Below are 20486 nucleotides of genomic sequence, written 5' to 3'. Positions count from 1 at the left end.
AGCCCCATGACATACCCTTGCTTACTTGGTGGCAGTATCATAGGAAACATTATGAAGAAGGGTGGGGACCAATATTGTAAGTAACAAAATACACATCTGTGGAAAACCAGGTGTCATTAATTTCCTAAGGGATATAAAATTAATTGGTTTTGGTATTTGGCAAATAAATGATGTGGGGTTTGTAGTCAAGATAAAATATGTCAGTGTAAGTGACAATTTTTCTGTATGGTTTTCTACAACCATTATCGCAAGTGAAAAGCACATAGCATGCCCTTTGTAGGTCTATGTGATGGAAGTATGTTTTGCTTATGAAGACCTAATGACAAGGGAAAAAAGGAAGAAAGAGCAAACAGGATAAATAATAATGGGAATTAATTTAGATTTAACAAAATCAAGTGTAATGAGTTAGATCTAGAAAGAATACGAGTTCCTAAAATGAGATAAACTATACACTGAAAATGAATCTTGTTAAATCGCAAGATCAGTTTGGAGGCCCCCCTTTTTTTTTTTTCCACTTGAAAGTTCATGGGACTCCAGGATTTCTGTCATGTGTGTGGCTCAGCTTCAGCAGCTAAACATTTCTCACATATCGAAAATCTGCTCTGATCAACTGAATTGGAAATCAGAATAGTTTTAAATGTCCCCTGAAGGACCCAAGTGAAGTGACAGGGGATCACTTGTTTCTTCCCAGAGACAGGCTTTTTATGATTTTGACACACTTAAGGAATTTTGATTATCAAATAGATGTTATATATTTGAAGAGATTAGAGCAATGTTTTTGTGCAAAACCTCCAGAGTTATTGATCAGTAGAAGCAACTTTCCACTCTCTGAAAAACTTGACTTTCATGCTAGACCGAGGTTTGATTATTACTATTTCTCAGAAAATGGAAATTATATCACTCAAATAAAATGATAGTTGTATTTGGTCTCTTGGTCTATTCAGTAGCTTTTTCTTAATACTAGAGGTTATAAAGTCAGTAAACCTGAGAGGAAAGTAATAGAACAGAAGGCACTGTTATGATGAGTTTGGGTTTTCCCTGCATGTTCCTCATTTGCTCTCAGGTAAATAGGCCACCCTTGACATTTTAAGTCTTAACATTTCATTCATTTATTAGCAGAGGGTTGCGGGACTTCAATATCTATATACCTGTTCTCGTCTTGATGATCCTAATAATGTAGTGGCTTACCTCTTTGAGATGAGCTCATCTTAGAATAAAAATAAGGCTAGTATACAACTACCCCAAGGTGTAGTCAGTCATCAGAGATGTGTATACTTAGTGATGTTTCTTAATTCACAGGCAACGATCAGCACTAGGAGAATGCTTGGCTGCTTTCTCAGGGGCCTTTCCAGTGGCTTTTTTGGAAACTCATTTGAACAAACATAACATCTACTCAATTTACAATACCAAGAATGCAAGAGACAGAGCAGGTATTTCTAGAAACTCACATGATGGTTATGAAAACACAATTTCACTATAAATGCTGCTTGCCTTAATACATGTATTTTTACATATGTTTTATAGTGCAAGATTTTTCTTGTAATCTCTTGGTTGTATTTCTTTCCTAAATCAATGGGCTAAGTCTGATAAACCCGATTATTTTACGTTTCTAAAGATACTGATGTTTTTATTTTGAGATACCATTCTCAAAATACCACTTTGGAATCAATTTATTGAATGGACTTCACACATTTTTAGTATCTCAGATATTATATATTTGTTGATAAAATTATGTATTCTAATCAGTAACTTTAGTTTCTCAGTTTTCATATGCAATATTGGGTCCCTAAAACATACATACTTGCAACTGAAGCAAAATACCTTTGCCTGTATTAAGTACATAATATACCCTTAGAAAGTAAATACACTGCAGACTAGTATGTAAATTGTTTTTTCTTTGTTTGAACTACAAGACAATATAGATGCTTTCCAGTAACATTATGTATGTTTATTTTGCATATGCTTTTTTGTTCCATTCTGAAACTCTTGATGTTTCTTATGCTAAAACATAGTTGTCAAATAAGATCATACTCACAACTTGTTCCTATGGTAAGTAGACGAGAAGTTACAGTAGAACTGTACAAACTCTGCATATATGCTGAGTGTAAATTATATCACAGATATGTATAGATGACAGTGTATAAAATGCCAGTTTATAATAGCATTCCTTTTATAACTTCACCTTTTTTTTAAAAAAAGGGAGCATACCAAATTTGTTCTTCAAAGAGCAGTAGTATCTTATCTTGAAATTATCAACAGTCTTGCTTACTTACCATATATATTCTAGCTATTTTAAGACATCTAGAAAGACAATCAGCTGTATTTTCATTGATTTTTAACAGAAATTTGATTTTCCAAAATTGCATTAAGCTTTAAGGAGACTCTGCGATGGCTGTGTAAAATGTATTTGGGTCTAAATAGGAGAAGAGACTGTTTCTGGAAAAAGACTAGCCTTAGGCTACATTGGTACAAAGATTTGGATTCATAAATTGCAGGCTAAATATTCAATATATAGATATCTGTATATGTCATTGTATGTGTACGTCAGGATGTTAAGACATTCAAGAGCTAATAGTTGTGGTTACAGATACTTGTTTGTAGATGAAAGAAACTGCCTCCAAAAATAAAGGCAACTGCAGTGCCTTTTCAGAGGAAGGAACTAGTAATTCAAATAATTTGAAAAGTAAATATTTACAATCAGAAATACACCCCCAGAAGTCAGTTTCTCAGAATCTGCTCTACTCATTATGTCGGGCAATGATTTTTTTTCTTCTATTAAAATTCCAGGTCTCATCTAATGAGTTGTGGAGAAATGTGTTATTGTAGCAATTTGTTTCCTCAACTGCAAAGCTTATGTTGGAAGAAATTCTGAAATTTAAGCTTCATTTTGAATATAGCAAACAGCATCTGGTTTCTCTGAATTCATTCTGTAATAATTACATTGTTGAAGCTTCCCTATAGGAATTATTTTCATTATAAAATGTTTTATTATGGAAGCTTATATATAAACAGTTTATTGCTCAGTGGTATGAAAGTACCTGTTTCATATTGTTATGTTCGTTTTTTCTTCCTTGGATCAGAAGTCCATAACTGTAAATAGAAAACAAAAGTTGTATGGAATAGCAATTGAAAAGAATTGTTTTCCCTCTATGATTTAGTTTATTAATTTTTGGATTTTTTTTTTCCCCCAATAGTTCTCAATTTGCCTACTAGTGTAGAAGAGGTTTGCCCAAATATTCCCTCCTTGGTGAAGCTAATGGAAGAAATTGTGGAACTGGCAGAGTCTGGTATTCGTTACACACAAATGCCACATATCATGGAAGTAATACTGCCTATGCTATGTAGTTACATGTCACACTGGTGGGAGCATGGGCCAGAAAACAACCCTGACAAGGCTGAAATGTGTTGCACAGCCTTGACATCAGAGCACATGAACACTCTGTTGGGTAACATATTGAAAATCATCTATAACAACCTTGGTATTGATGAAGGAGCCTGGATGAAGAGATTAGCAGGTAAGATGTAAAAATAAATAAACAAACAAACAAACAAGCATGTGTGTGTATATTCAGAAGGTGTATATATATGTATACACATACACACACACACACACTCTGAATTACTCTGTATTTACCCTGTTAAAGCTGGAGTAGAACAACACTCATATTTTTATGTTTTTAGACAATACAGATCTTGATGAACCAGAAACATTAAGTATAAAGAGCAGTGTAAGCAGTATGTTTTAATCTCTTAATAAGTAATATAAGTAGTACATTAGACTATTTCTTTTTTCCCAGAATATGCACGTACGAATTTTGCAGTATATTAAATTCAAGGACTATAGTTATTTAGCACATTTTCATTATATATCAAGTTTCCATTTGCAGGCATTGCACCGTTCCTTGCTATTCTGTATGAGTGCTGGAGCCTTAAAGTATTGTTTTGAAGCTGTATATCTAACATATCTATTACAATGAAATGTGGAAATGCCTATGTCATTTTAGTGATCCTTACATTAACTTCATTGTGATAACACATAATATCTTGAAATTTATTTAAAAACAGTTTATTTCTCTTTTACAATCTGTAAGGAAAAGTCACTTCAGTGTTGTGAATTCAGTTTTTCATTTATGCTTTCTTATGACTTTTCAATACTTACTGTAGTAGTATTCATTCATGGTAGCAGTCTGGATTCCTGGTCTTTTGAGGGTTAGTAGTAATGTAATGCACTCTAAGGATAAGTGGTAACTGCATGAAATTCTTTGTAATCTAATGGATATGTTACAAATGGTTTTGCACTAATGGGCCCAGATGAAGTGCTAATTTACATATTCATTTTTATGAGTAGATTTGCAAAAAGCTTGTGCTAACAAGTCTCAAATGGCTGGTTGATGGGCAGCTGAATCAGTGTCCTTCCTGTCTACACACAAGCCTTCCAGTGTCCTAATGTGCGTAAGCAATACAGGCAGGCTGTTTCAATAGGTTTGCAAATAAATGGAGCATGCTTTCTAGTTCTACTTCACTCAAGCTAAAAAGCAAGATTCAAAAGAGGAGCCAGTGGCTGAGAAAACTTGTGTGCGTGCTACGTAGCTATCTATATATGTATCCACCCATACATACCATTAAACAACTTCTGCATTACTCAATAAAATTATGCAGGCAAATACCAATATGTTGACAGAATGCCAGTAGAGGGGCATCTTAATTTTTATGATCTTGCAAGCTTAGTTTGTGAAGTTGTAATTTCTGCTCTCATAGTGACAAAGCGAATTGACTATGTGAAATCCTGACCACATTTAATTCTTGGCAACACTTCTGCTGATTTCAATGGGGGCAGGATTTTACTCTGTGGCCTAGAAATAAGATCCAAGAAAGAGGGGAAAGGTAAAAATTTTTATTTATATTTTGTGGCCAGGTATATATTATAATATTCATTGCCTTGAATAGTGTTTTCCCAGCCCATCATAAGCAAAGCGAAGCCACAGCTCTTAAAGACACACTTCCTGCCACTGATGGATAAGCTAAAGAAAAAAGCAGCAGTGGTTGTATCGGATGAAGAACATCTAAGAGCAGAAGGCAGAGGTGACATGTCGGAGGCTGAACTGCTCATCCTAGATGAGTTCACCACTTTGGCACGGGACCTCTATGCCTTCTACCCTTTGTTGATTAGATTTGTGGACTATAACAGGTATGTGGAGAGGAATAGGTCAATGAATCTTGTAAAATCTTCCTGTTTATTGATACCGTCTCTTATCCCTTGATAATACCTAGCACTGAATTAAAGTAGCTTTTAGTCAGCCTGCCAATCTTGGAGTTGCTCAAGCTGATGCTTTATGACTTTTAGGAGGAGCTGGGGACTTCTCAGAAGAAAACCAACAAAACAGGTGCAATCCAAATCTGTTGGATTAGACCTAGGATTAATGTAAAAGGATTTTAAGCGTTTTGAAATAGGACATCAAAAAGCCACTGCTACCAGAAAGGATTAAAAGCATGCATGCTTGGTTTTCTTGGCTTGTATCCTTGTAAAATGTTGAAAATTGATTCCAAAGCATAAAGCCAGTGAGGATCATCCACATTTCCACCCTTTTACCAAATTTTAGGGCAAAGTGGCTGAAAGAGCCCAACCCTGAAGCGGAAGAATTGTTCCGCATGGTGGCTGAGGTCTTCATTTACTGGTCAAAGTCTCATGTAAGTAATTCCTTGGTAAATACTTTTTAAAATTAGGTTTCTTAGTAGGCAGATCACTTAGTTAGTGGTTGTGTTTGGGAAAACACATTTAATGGCAGGAGTGAAACTGCAGATGGGAAGGTATTAATGACTTTCAGTTTTCTGACACTTCTGAAATGCCTAAGTAGCTAAGGGAGTTGATGGGTGCTTTGTAGCATAGTAACACTGATTGTAGATATTTTTCTTATAAATTCTGGTTTGTTTGTTGTGGGTTTTGGTTAGGTTTCTTTGTTTGGTTTTTGTTTTGTTTTGTTTTTTAATATATTAAGCTCATTGAGGTCTGTGGCCTTACCCTTTTTTTTTTCAATCAGTTATTTTCACCCCCAAAGCCTTTTTATAACTAGGATGTATGGCTACTAAATCAGTAGTAGTTGTCTCATTAAAGTCCATTTTCCTAAATTGTGCAATAACCAAGGGGTCTGCATTAAGACCTAATCAGGCACCATCACTGATAGTGCTTAAATAAAAATGAAACATGATTCATGTGAATACTGGAACAAAAAGAAGAAAAAAAACAAAAGAGACTAAATACTTTCAGGCATTGGATCTCCGTGTAGACTGTTGTCTATACTAAATTTCTTTTCTGCCATAACTTCAATTGTCTCAAGTTTGGGAAACAAGATGCCTTATTATTTGTGTACTCGTGCCTGAATTTGACTGTAAGATTCATTATAGACAATGCTGTGCACAGAAACTGGTTGCACAGTAGATAGATACTGGATCATCAAATTACTTGTGTATTCATAAGTTCAGTCTTTTATTTAAAGTTTCTTATTTATCTGAATATAGTGGGATTTATAATGGGAAAAAAATTGGCAGGGATGATTTACTAGTAAGGGAAAATCCAGACAATATTTTTATATTGAATTAGAGGAGGAGTGAGGTTTTTATTATAGCTGTTTCATAGCCAGAGAAACATTTTTTTCTCTCTAAGATAGAAAAAAACCCCAAACACACAACCCCTGAGCTATGTCATGTAAATAAAGCTGGAATTCAAGGCCATTATTGATCATCCATTAATTTTTTCTGTCCTTGTCTTATCTTGTGGATTTTACAAATTTCTTGTTATTTTTTTTATTTAAGGTTTGTTTAGATAGATTCCTCAGATATCATAAGTGCTTCTAACTGAGATCTTTTATGTATTTCCAGAATTTCAAAAGGGAAGAGCAGAACTTTGTGGTACAAAATGAAATCAACAACATGTCTTTCCTTATTAGTGACACCAAATCTAAGATGTCCAAGGTAATGTAAAGATTTTCGTATTTTTCTCTTTACAAAGGGAAGGAGACAGGAGGACTCCAGAGAAGCACTTTTTTTTTTTTTTTTTTTTTGTAATGATATCTGTTGAAAAATCTAGGTTGAGAATCAAAATGTAGTCATTTAAGAAACACGGTGGACTTTCATGATATTGGTGGAAAATATTGGCAAGGATAATAATGGCAGTTCCATTTGATAGGGTGCAGCTGTATAGGTATCAAGGAAACTGTCAAACCAGAGACAAATATAAAGTTGCTAGTACAATTCTTTGATTTAATATTGGATTTTTTTCATCTTTGCTTTATGCTGCAGGCAGCAGTTTCTGACCAGGAGAGGAAGAAGATGAAGCGAAAAGGTGACCGGTACTCTATGCAGACCTCTCTCATTGTGGCAGCATTGAAGAGATTACTTCCTATTGGCCTAAACATTTGCGCTCCTGGAGACCAAGAGCTAATTGCACTGGCCAAAAATCGATTCAGTATGGTAGGTGCTCTTTTTGCACTTCTAAAAGGTTAATGAAATTCTTTGAATATTTTCCCCCATGCTCATTCTTAGAGCATGACACAAATATTCAAGACTGTAATTCTGTTATATAAAGGCACAATGGGTGACTATGGTAGACAGTAATCTACACATTGCACTCATTTTCAGGGCTTAAAACATTTCAGTTTGGACATACTTATTTTCCAGATGATCAGTATATGAATAGAGGTGACATTCTTAAATTAAAACCGTTATTTCTCTCTTAATTTTTAATGCTAAATTGTGTTTGTTATATTTTATGAAGCTTGAATTTGGAAATGCAAATAAGAACTGGATGTTTCCTAACTTCTATACCCAATATCATAACTAATTCCTTTCGATCACTCTCATGTGAATGCAAGAATTTCTGTAGGGGAGTAGACTGTTTTAAAAGTGATCCTTCTAGGAGTAAACTCACAGTGCAATAATGTGATTGTAATTTGGAATATACTCCTTTTTCAAACTATGATACTTTATACACCCTGGCAGGTTATATGACCTTCAGACAGCTGACCTGAATGTTTATAAAGGATAAAACATCTCCAAACAAAACAGAAATCAAATCAGAGAAGGCTGTGTTCATGATACTGGTTTCATCTGGTCAAACTTTGGTTGAAGTATATATATAAGTATACACTAGTAATTTTAATTCAGACTTGCATTTAGTGTATTACTGTGGACGAATATGAATGATGCCATTCAGAACCTGTTCCTGTGAGCTTGGATATGGCTAGCTCTGGCCTGATACAAAAAGGTGTATTGCCACTGAGATTTTCCTCAATCTTCCACATTGTCAGTTTTATTCATCATCTGAACTAAGTCCGAAGTTGACATTTATATGAACAATATCTTTTCTTAACTACCTTCTATTCCTAATTTCTGTGATTTGTAATTTATTGACAGAAAGATACTGAAGATGAAGTACGAGACATCATCCGCAGTAATCTTCACCTCCAGGGCAAGGTAATCCATATGCAGTTTTTAAACTTGATTTTTGTTCTTCTGAATTCATTTGTTGGTGCCATATAATGAAAACCTGCCTTGGTTCATTAGGATAACTTGTAGTCCCTTTTTCTCTTCTGTCAAGTAACTTGTTCATGTCAATTGTTAAATGTTAGGTGTTTAATGTCTTTATATATGCATTATATACAATAATATGTGGCCCTTCAAATCCCTGCCTATGCACACCATTAATTTGAAGTTGGAGATGGAAGCAAGGTCTATCACTGTTTAAACTCTACCTTCCATTTTTCTGGACAGAATCTGTGAAATGCTCAAAGTTACTTTGTATCTCTTTAAAGTGTGAAGGAAAAGGAAGCTGCTACTTTGGCATACTCTGTGAAGTGAAAAATCTCCACTTTGCTCAGTTTTATTCCTGTTTTTCAGCCCAGGGAAAAGAAAACATTTTGGAAAAAGTGTAGATTTTTGATATTGAATTCCAATTAGTGCCACATGAATAGCCCTAGGGAAAAAGTCCTGAACTGGCCCATTGTAGTTGAGCTGTTTAATTAATGCTTCAAATAATGGCAAAGCAGCAGCCATAATACAGAAGTGTAATAAAATTATGTACGTTCCTTCTCTGTTGAAGGAAGATGGAATCAGACCTATGGATGATGCTTTATTTAGGATTGTCGTTTGCCTCCTCCCCTTGTCCCAGGTTTTATTCACCTCAAGGAAAGAACTAACTAGTATTTCCTGTGGTAATTAAATGGTTACAAGAGAATAAACATGTGAGTTGGAAATCTGGCTTTTTTTTCTAGAAGGGTATTTAAGAATCATCCAGAAGTCTAGATTCCACTGCAATTCAGTGCATGGCAATAAATGTTTTTGGCTTTGTTTTTGGTTTTGTTTTTTTTTTTAAATAACTTGGTAATGGGATGGTTCTTTCTGAATAATATCTGAAGATTAATTTTCTCCTGTCTTATGTTTTCTGTATATCGCTGCAATGTCAAGCAAGATTATGTGGAGGTTGGGGTTTCTGGGTGCTCACAAGAAGATAGATCATTTTGCAAAGCTAACAATTAGAGTTTTTCATAAAATATTACAAATAAAAGTCCAATAGCTTTAAATTATAGGGATTGCACATAGAAAAGTTTACCACTGAAAATAAATATTTGGTTAAATCCTAAAAAAAGCTTGAAATACTTATATAGCAAATATTATATACTGAGAAGCAGAAGAAAGCACACAGGCAAAGTACTAGGAAGAAAAGAGCATTTATGAAAATCTTCATGAGCAACAGTACTTATGCAATGTGCATGCCGTGAACATGCAAACCTTAAATGTGTTGTGATTTTGTGTGTGAACTTCAGTAATGTTTTCTTAATGATAAAGATAGGTATTTCTGTTCTGACATTTTCAGTATGTGTATATCGTCATTTTGTGAGCCATGCAGTTGTAAGTCTTGCCTGGCATTTCATGCTGCTTCCTAGCACTTGTCCTCCTGTTTTAAGTACTTCAGTTTCCATTTTGTTTCTTTAGGGTTACATTCTGCATACTGCTATTAAGAAATTTCTGTATGTTACTGCTTTGTTGCCTTGGAGTACTGATACTTCTAAATACCTTGATTTGTGCTTTCTCTTCAGAAACTTCCTTTGCTTCAGTTAAAAGTTTGCTGTTGTTCACCAACGTATCACCTCCTCTGTTTATAACACGAGAATAAAAGTACTTTTAAATTTCTTATATTGATGAAATTTCACAGTGCCTTGATAATTAAGAAGGAAGTAATCTTAGCTAATCCAAAGTACACACTGATGGATTTTCCAGTTGTAAACTTTTCAGCAGTGACTGGATTTTCCTAATTGTAAAATGAATTCCGAATGGAAGATGACATTCTGAAAGGGAACCACATAATACATAGCTAAAAAGCTAAATAGTTTCTGTAGCTAGCTTTATTTTATAGCTATCTACATATTGCTTTACTAGCTTTGAAAAGCTCTGGTTTTGACCTGTATGTGAAAAGTAGTCAGCTCAACTACAGACAAAATATGTCATTTCTAGGACTTCAAAACTGCAGTTTATTGTTGTATTTATTATCTTTATTATGATTTGTTATCTATTGAGAAGTAGTTTGTTCTCAGTGGCTTGAAATATATCTTTTCATGAATCATTAACACTGACATATTCTAGAGTTCACATAAACCTAAGTGTATAACTTATTTAAAAGTATAAAGTTAAATTCAGTAGTTATTTGCCAAGTGCAATATAATTTATTCCATAATTCTCTGATGTCAACAATGTTCAGTCACTATCATGACTGAATCAAGTACATGTCATACAGTCAAGTATGATGTTTCTTGTTAAGAAAAATGATGCCATTGTGCTATACGCATACACTACTCTTTTGTAGTCTTGAGTTAGACATAAAAGGAATGTAGGCCAAATGGTCTTAGAAATTTAAATTATTTTTTATTGTTATGAATTAATATGTAACAGTTATAATGGTGTTTGTGTAAAGTGGCTTTCAAAAGAGAGGAAAAATACCACTTTTTGGAAAGACTGGTTTTCTTCCAACCATGCCAATATTCTTTCTTCAAATGGTGTTTTCTGCTAACCACTTTTGCTTCTCACAGACACCATGTTCTGTCATTTATGTTAGACCTAAAATGTAATTTATCTTAATTTCTTTTTGGAAAACTGCACTCTTTGAGAATCATCCTTCTGAATCTTTAGCTATTAATGTTGTGGCGTCTATTTCATACATTTGTCTACCTTTGTCTACATTTGTCTTCACCCTGTTTCTGTCTTTCCTTTCCTTGCATGCCTGCATGCTGTTACTCAGTACCGAGCCTTTTATTTCAAGAAATTGATGACGAAACTTGCATTCATTTTGACATGGATGAAGCTCAAGTCACCAAAATCTTCTTCCCGCCATGCTAATTCACACCTTGAAATGTCAACTACTCATACCCTTAGAAAACTACCTATACAAAAAAGCTGTACCTTGATAGCATGTGAGGAGTCCTCAGATCAAAAGACATCTCCACCTGTGATTAAAAAGTCTTTTGTGGACTATCCATTCATGATGATCCAGTCAAATGCTCACACAAAGACTATGGATGTGACAGTTGTTAAGAAATGGAAAAGCCGAAAGGTGGAAGAAATGCCTGCCAATTGTGGCTTTCTAGGTTATAATAAGCTATTATTGAGCGACTGTGTAAGTTTATAACCATTCCTGGAACTTCAGTAAACTGTGTATCATAAGATGTTTTGTGGAGGTGAATTAGCATTATTGTCTCCTCTTAGGCACAAATTGAAATCTGGATCCACAAAGATGTTTTAGAAAAGTAAGTGCTGAGTTTAAGCCCTATTCAAATCTGTAGGGTTTAGGCTCCTAAATGCTCTAGGAATCCAGGCCAGTGTGACTTAAACCTAACTTGCACAATCAGGAATGATTGCTGGCCACAGCTCTCAGTAAAACGGGTTATGCATTGCATTTGCTTCAGTGTCATTGGCACAAAAAATGGTTGCAAAGTTTGTTGCATCAGTGTTGATTAGCAGAAGCACTGGGGAGACAAAATTAACCAAAAAAGAGGTTGCTAGTGGTAAAACAGAGAATCACAGATCACTGAAATGGAAAAAATGAAATGTAAAGAGAAAACTAAGAAAAAACATTTTGCTTCATATACTTTTTTATAATTTGTAGGCTAATAAGCAAATGCATCTTGAATTCATTTTTCATAAATTAGTTTTTCATTTTTTAGCTAGTAATCAGTAAAATTAAGATTTTCTAACGTTTGAAAAGGACTAAAATGAAAAAAATTCTACATAAATAAGAATAATATTACTAATTTCCATGACTGAAAACTAAGTAATCCCAACTTGGAGAGCAACAATTTCATTGTTGTTTGGTTTAATAACTGGAAAGTCAGTGTACAAAGTTATGTCTGTCTACCTCATATTCATTATTTTTCCTCAGATAATACTAATTTCTGGTGCTTGTGCTATTTGTTGGCCCATGTTGATTTACTCTTTGTATGATTATTAGACTTCTATTCCTCTAGAAGGTCTCAAGAAGCATTGCACAAATCAGTCTTTAGTTTTGTTCTCTCAGTCAGTCTAGGGGACACTGTATGGCTTAGCCATGTAAAGGTGTGGGTTAGCCATATAAAGTGCTTCTGTTGACCTTTGAAGCAGTTTCTGTACTAATTAAACTGTTTGACCCCACATTTCGAACATTTTGCCTTGGTGACATGTGAAATCTTTCTCCTGCAGCTTGAGGATCCTGCCATTAGGTGGCAGATGGCACTTTACAAAGATTTACCAAACAGGACTGAAGATTCCTCAGATCCAGAGAAGACTGTGGAAAGGGTCCTTGATATAGCTAATGTACTGTTTCACCTGGAACAGGTTAGACACATTTTCCCGGTTCCATTGCTTCTTAATCTAAACAAAAGTATTCAGCCTTTCATTTATACCTACACCTGCTGTATTTAATGTTATATTCTTTTTTTCTTTCTTTTGATGGCTACTGTTTACATGCTTTGCCTTGTGTTTTGTAATCCAGTATTGTGGTCGTATCGATCACACTGTGTTTGCAGCAGCTCCAATGATCGTTTATTTGAGAAAGGACTAAGAAAGTGATACCATTGTTTTAACTTCCTTCTGGTGCGTTTCAGCTAGCAGGAAGTAATCACTAAATTGTCCATGGACCATGAAATATGAGTAAAAACCAACTTAATTATTGAAAAAATGCCTTTTTCCAAGGTATTTTTCCTCAGTTGAGATTCTTGAATTATTGAAGTAGCAAGAAACTTAAACCTGCCTACATAAATATCCAGTTGGAAGCTGCATATTATAGCTGTATGGAGTAGGACAATCAGATGATTTGATACACAGCTTCTTTAGTGATGGCTTTAGAAACCTATTTACTAAGTACTAGTTAAAAAAATTGTAAGAAGAATGTCCACTTGACAAAATCTGTATGGAAGTTTGTGTGGATAAGAATGTATGCATTTAGAAAATTAAACTGGCATTGAAAATGGCATTGATAATCTGAAAGTTTTAGCAAGACAACTCTTTGGTGCTCCAGCAAACTGCTTGCCTATGTGAACTCAGACTTGTTCATGGTGGTGCAACAGTGAATACAAACCAAGGTTAACCTGGCCAGCTCAAATATTGCTTGCTGCATTCAAGAAATAGTAGAAGCAGGGTGGAGGAATGATTTTTCTGAGAAAGTTCTGGTAGAATCATTAACTTGTTTCAGAATCTGGCATGAAGGTCTATTGTTTTATCTAATATTTTTTGCTTAAATGTATGAACTTCCCATTTGACCTGGACTACAGTAACTTTCATTTCAAAAAAATCTGTAGTTTATTTTGTGTCCTTCTTCCGACTAGCACTGATAGAATTTTGTCTTTTGTCTCTCTGATTAAACTTGTCCCCAGAAATAGGTCAACCAAAAATAAATGTTGGAAGTTAGGTGTTTGCTGATTGGTTTCGATTTTGTTTTTTTCATCCCCTTGGGACAAGAGTCTATTACTTATCTTTAAGTTTTTAACTCTTGAAACTTTGAATTTAAAAAATCCCTTATGTTGGTACATTTTACAAGTCAGACTACTTGATAAATTTAGTTTTCCCGTTTTACTTACTGAATTGTTACCTATTTTGCACTTTCGATTTGTTCTGTGTTTTCTAGGCTTTCTTTTTTGAATTGTACTGAAGAAACACACATTAACTTGAAGGATATTCCTAGTGGCAGAGATGAATGCTGCTGGTTACACGATAGACTATAAACTGACTGCATATAGAGTTTGCTCAGGGTTTATTTTTTTTCCTTTTCAAAGAACATTTGAGAATTCAAGGTTCTCTTGCCCTCTTATTAGAGTAGTTAGTTTCACTCAGAAGCTTGGCACAGGTTTTCAGAACCCATGTCAGGAAGTTTCCACATTGTGATGAGATCACTGGTTCAGTCAAGTAGGAATCCAAGAGATATGTGAAAGTGCTTGTATATACACTGTGCAGCACTTGATTGCTAAAAGTGACTTTCAAGGATCTTGGAATGCAGAAATTGTGTAGATGTGAATACTTGTGTCCCAGCTGTTGCATCACGCAACTCTTCTTCATATAGTTTGCCAGCCTTAGTATGGACTTGCCTCAAGTTCAGCAGCCTTACACAGTTTGATTAAAGTGGAGTCACTAAATTTTGCCTGTTACTGAATATGCGTGGGGCAAGCAAAAAGCGATAGTATGTGGAAGTAAATCCATAGCAATCATGGTTAGCCTACGAGAGAGAGACAGGACAATGGGTGTTGATTTGAAAGGATATAGAGTGGCTGTGAGGAAGAAGGAAGAGTAGAGAAAAGCTAGACATGTGGGAGGCAAAAGGTCTTGGTTTTTACCCTGGTTTTATTGAAGTTAACCGAGCTGAAAGGAAATTGATTAAGATGTACAAAGTTGCATAATTCAGCATTAGTCTCTTGTATTTGAGTTCAAACAGCATATACAATCTCTTGATTTCTGGCATTTTAGCTATACCATCATGTATATAAATTGTTTAAGCTTGTGTAGTTTGGAGAAATTGTTCAAGGGAGTGAAACCCAAGGTATGATCCTTGTGTTTTCCATGTTCTGTTGTAGGATCAGTCTCACAATGTATAGAATCCAGCAGTAGTACAGAACAGGATGGATTCCCATTTTAATACCAGATCAACATTTCAGATCAATCCTTCTGATCAGACTTAAAAAATGACTTGTAGTGAAGTAAATGCTGACTGGGTACTTCGAACCTATTTGTTTAAAGATTTGGCCCCACAGCTTTACTTATCTTCTGTAGACAAGTGCTCAAATGCTTTTGTTACTGAAATAGGTAATTCAGTGTCTTTAAAAATAATGAATATGTGAGCACTGGGTCTGTTTTTATGATAGTCTTTAGTAATCCTTTGCTCTCCATATACAAATACTCTGTGCTCTGTATATACATAGTCTGAATGCTTTCCTTATTGCACTGGCAAAGATCAGTTCATTCTTTGTATTTTTCTTCCACACACAGCTAACTTCTTTGTTTTTATTACTTTCAGAGATCTGCTTGCTTTGGCCGAGGCTATTTCTTTTGGGAAAGTATACAGGGTTTTAGAGTTGTTCGTGAAGATATTACTAATTACCTAACTTTCACAATTGGGTTTGTCTGACTGCTAAATTATTAGCGCTGACTTTGTTTTGTGACTGTAAATAAGTTTGCAGTGAACACTTTTCTATCCTTTCTTTTAACAAATATTTTTTATTTGTATTCTCTCTTTTGGATGGAACTTGTTTTAGAATGTCACATTTAATCTTACAAGTGTAATTATCCATTTCACTGAATGCTTGGCAGTATTTTAATCCATTTAATTAAATGTTTATCATTTAACTATGAATAATTTTTTTGTATTTCACTAAACTAGAAAAGTCCTCTTGGATAACTATGTTTGGATAGAATATTGAGTCTACATAAACATCATCATCACTACATATTTTAAATAAAATGCTTTGTTTTATTACAAGGAAGAATCACCAAGGCTTTCAGGGTAGAGATGCTAACTTCCATTGACTCCTCTGATGGTGATGGGAGACAGAGGAGCTATTATTCCACTAGCACAGTTGTCAGTAAAAGACACAAACCAACCCCCCACAATCAAACAATCCCACACAGCAGACATCCTTGCCCTTAACTCTACAAGAGTTGTGTAGGTTAAATCAAATTATGTAATCTTTCTGGAGCAGTTGTGAAGTAAATCACAAAGACTGTGAATAGGCTACAGGAAAGGAGTGATCAGTAGTACAGCCTGCAATCAGAGTTCCCAGCTATCCAATCAGGCTATATACTGTTGCATGCAGTTGCTCTTCTGGACCACAGTAGTCATTTTCTTCTGATGGAAACAAGGATGGAAGGTGTAACAAAAGAAACTGAAAGAGCAAAAGTTGAGGATGGGGCACACCCAATTTCATCTCACGCTACTGTAAAGCCAGGATGCAGAAAGAGAATATATCTGAAGACAGAGCTGTAGTATTGTGAAATGTAGCTGAAGTGTTTTGGAATATCTTATGTTTATTCTAGCTATGCAGATTCACGGACGGGATTTAGTCCTAACTAAGTCTTAGTGCCTGTGTCTCATTCGTAAAGTTAATTCCTTTCCATTGTAGCTGGTCATGGTAAATATTACAAATAAAATATTAATAGTATTTAAGACAATTCCTTTAAAAGTTTTGTCTGAGGCAATGTGAAGGTGTACAATTTACCTGTACATATGAAAAGAGTTACATATAAAAGATAGAAAGAGTGAAGATTCTTTGTATTAAAAGTTAAGGTTTCCTGAGAGATGGCCTCAATGATGATAATATTCTACCTAAAAGATTAAAGAAGTAGGATGAAGTAAAAAAAGAGAATATCTATATTATGCAAGGAAAGGAAGAAGATTTTTGCTTTTAAGTTTATTTTCTAAATTCTGATTCTACAATTTGGCTGACCACTTGAACTCTGTCTAGAACACTTTTCCCCATCTATTATTCTTCTGTTATCTTTTCACTTGATTTATCTGTTATCTCACATTTGTACTATTATTACTATGCCCAGACAGTAGGGACATTGCCAGATTGTTTATTTTTCCATGTGTGTTTTATGTAACAGGTTGAGCATCCTCAGCGGTCCAAAAAAGCAGTGTGGCATAAGCTGCTGTCTAAACAGAGGAAAAGAGCAGTAGTTGCCTGCTTTAGAATGGCACCATTGTATAATCTGCCAAGGTAAGAGCTATATTTGTTCTATCTTTCACAAATGCATTTGTGTTCATATAGTGCTATTTGGCAAGATCAAAAGGAAGAAAAACATATAAACCAGTAATTGATAAACTGTGTAGTAATGTACTTTGTATGTTACTTTCTTTTAATATATCTAATTACTTTCTTCTAATATATCTTCTGCAAAAATAACAAAAAGTTTAATTTTAGATTTCTGGTTCTCTCCTCCTGGTGTTATTCCACCTGTTCCTCCTGGTATGTTTTCTTTTCTGAAAAGTAGACACCTTTCATAGGAGATAAATGCAGAAACAGGCATATTGGTGTCACTGTAATATCTTGGGAGATAAATTTCCTCCAAAGCCATGGTATACCTCTGGAAATACAGAGTTACCTTCGTTATTAGATGGTAAATGTTCTGTATGCAGGAAATAAACTGATACCTTTTATCTGAAAACTTGTCTATTTATTGTGCACTTTTGGGAAGAGCATTCTATTAGACAAGAAATATATGCACAAACTCTAGGTGTTTCACACTTTTTCCTGTGGCTCCTTTTCCTCTTCTTTCATGTTCAATAGAGAATGGGATCTATAGTCAAGCAAGTTTCAGAATCCTGAGATTCTGGAAGGAATGAACATTCAGAAAAAGTAGACATCTGTTTTTTTCATGCAATTGATAAAAATAATTTCCAGAACACTTGTGTCTGATCTTTTCAACATAATAAAGTACTCGTTTTTTCCCAAAAGTATGCATATTATTACTATAGTAGGATGTACGTTAGTAGGATGAATCTTAGTCTGTCCCAGGAAGTACAAGGGCATAAGAATCATACTAGCTTGAAATGAGGCTGCTGTGACAGTTGAAAATAGAACAAAGATATTTCCATCTGTAGCTGTTCTTACTTTAACAAGTAGGTCACCTGCACATAACTAGCATTCCTGTATACTTTAATTATAGTTCTTCCTTTTCAGTATATGAGACTGGCAGTTGTTTAAAAAAATTAGGATGATTGATAAAATTCTTCATGGAGAATTGGTTGCCACACAGTCCATTTTACAGTGAATCCTCAAGAAAAAATAGTAAACATCATCATTGGCTTACCCTCTTTCCCCTGTCATCATCATCCATTTAATTTCATGGAATTTGGAAAAAAATGTTTTATTATTTTAGATATGCAAGTCTAATCCTGAACATTTAAAAAATGCATTTATTTGAGCACAATCCAAAGTTATCTATTACTGTTATATTACTATTTAAAATTATATGAAAATATATTATATTAAAAATAAAACTCACTAACATGGAGAAATAATTGATTTTATTTCTTACTTGTGTTTAAGTTTCTTTAAAGTTCTATTCATTATCTGTTCCTAAAATTGTTATTATTACATTTTAATATCAGTTTTACAAATTAATGGGACACAGTTTTGAATAGAGCATTTTAATGTCAACTTAATTTTTAAAATAGGTGCTTTTGCCAGGTTTTACCATAGCAATTTTGCTTTCCTTTTAAATGGTAGTTGTAATGACTGGACAGTTCTTCAAGCTAAATGAAATTCATATTGACGAAATCTTCTCTTTAAAAGTTTACAGTTTTTGTTTTAAATGTCCCTTTTTAGGCACCGAGCTGTCAATCTCTTTCTTCAAGGCTATGATAAATCTTGGATTGAGACAGAAGAACACTATTTTGAAGACAAACTGATAGAAGACTTAGCAGTACGTCTGGGTGCAAAGGGTCGTGGGAATGTATTATGGATTAACATTAATCTTGATTAATAATAATTATAAGTCTGTGAGGTACATAAGATATCATCTAAGCTATCTCTACCCAAAAGGATGAGCTATAACCCAGTCACTCTGACAGGAGTTAAAAATTACAAATGATGGAGATTCCAGAATACCCTCAGGCAGTCTGCTTCAGGGCTTCAGTAACCTTTTATAAAGCTTTTTAAACTTTTGTCTAAATTATGTGCCAGTTGCCGTCATTCCCCTATTTCTTATCTTCTGCCCTGTGGAGAAGGGGAACAGCCTACTCCCTTCTTTCTTCGTAGTTAACCTTTATGTATTTGAAGAATTCATAACCCACATTAAAACCATTTAAGTCAAAAGGTTAGAATATGAAACTAGAGGAATTCTACTCTTAAATTAATCAGTCCCTCAGAAGCAGATAGAGTCTGCTGCTACTTCGCAGAAGAATCCTCTTGTCAGGGAGGTGAGGATTTTTCCCAACAGTAAAGTGTTAAGAGTCATGTCTTTAGCCTGGTAAATCCCTGGGGTGATTTTCAGTAAATCCTTGTGTCCTTATCCCTTACAATTTTCTCCCAGAAAGGTAGTTCTTTCGAGGGTTGGGCAAGAACTAGTAGTAGGAAATTTAGTCCCTGGGAGGTCCGACAGAACACAGTCTGAGATCAATCTTTTTATTGTGAGGAGAGCCAGCACTCTGCAATAAAGAGGAAGCTGGCTGGAATATTGGTATTAGAAAAAAACAATAATTTGCTTTTACTCTTTAAAACTTATGCTTAAAACCAGCTACCCAAGTTGTGAACAATTTTGAAAATAAGGATCAAAATAGAGAAAGGAAGATCAGCAGCAATGAGCTCAACAGAAGCAGACTATGGAGGTTCCTTTTTGCCTGCACACATGCAGAATTCATTTCTTGTGGAATCCTTATTGTATGATCAAGCATCGTGAAAAAGCAAGAGACATCTGCAAATACTTACTTCGTATACAACCTTTTAAACTGATACCTTCGTGTGTCCCAATACACTGCAAATGTTTTAAATAGTGCAGGTTCATTGCCAAAAATAATCATGTTTTAGCAGTTGAGAGCATGTGCGTGTAGATACGGAGTGTGGAACAACCTAGCTCTTTGCATGTGTGTATGTATGTGCAGGTATGTATGTGTGAAGAAATGACCTAGCATGGTTATTTGGTTACACTCTGACATAAAGGGTTCTCTCCTTACCTTCTCTGTGAAACCATATCTTTGCTAAGTTCATGAAGAACCCCTTGCTGGCAGGTAGCTTTTGTGAAAAACTGTCTTAGAGAAGACAGAAACAGACTGGAATGGCTGTTATATCATCCTTTAGTAAAGGACTAGAGGCATTCCCTTGTAATTCCTCAAGCGTACAGATACGTGTGTCTCCAGCACTCTCTCAAGAAGAGATGTATTACACCTTTCATTCAAAAAAGCAAAAAAACCTCTATCTGTCCTTTAAAGAAATTTCTGTCACATTCTTGCTGCTTTAGAGCACTCTTGTGGGGGGTGAGAG

The 20486-nt window shown here is 34.8% G+C and overlaps 1 protein-coding gene across 6 annotated transcripts in view; it reads left to right on the top strand.

The window, feature by feature from the left end:
• Positions 1-20486, top strand: part of RYR2 (ryanodine receptor 2) — a 455131-nt gene that overhangs the window by 358108 nt on the left and 76537 nt on the right. For all 6 annotated transcript variants that reach the window (XM_075043205.1, XM_075043203.1, XM_075043202.1 and 3 more), the window contains 11 exons: positions 1300-1430; positions 3195-3515; positions 4948-5188; positions 5601-5688; positions 6877-6969; positions 7297-7467; positions 8410-8469; positions 12721-12855; positions 15524-15560; positions 17111-17222; positions 18834-18930. In XM_075043205.1, coding sequence (XP_074899306.1) covers positions 1300-1430; positions 3195-3515; positions 4948-5188; positions 5601-5688; positions 6877-6969; positions 7297-7467; positions 8410-8469; positions 12721-12855; positions 15524-15560; positions 17111-17222; positions 18834-18930 — 1486 coding nt within the window. The remainder of the gene's footprint in view (positions 1-1299; positions 1431-3194; positions 3516-4947; positions 5189-5600; positions 5689-6876; positions 6970-7296; positions 7468-8409; positions 8470-12720; positions 12856-15523; positions 15561-17110; positions 17223-18833; positions 18931-20486) is intronic.

The sequence above is a fragment of the Buteo buteo genome, chromosome 12, assembly GCF_964188355.1.
Source record: "Buteo buteo chromosome 12, bButBut1.hap1.1, whole genome shotgun sequence".
NCBI classification, from domain to species: Eukaryota; Metazoa; Chordata; class Aves; order Accipitriformes; family Accipitridae; genus Buteo; species Buteo buteo.
The sequence above is the reverse complement of the archived record's forward strand: the minus strand, read 5'-3'. Positions and strand labels throughout refer to the sequence as shown.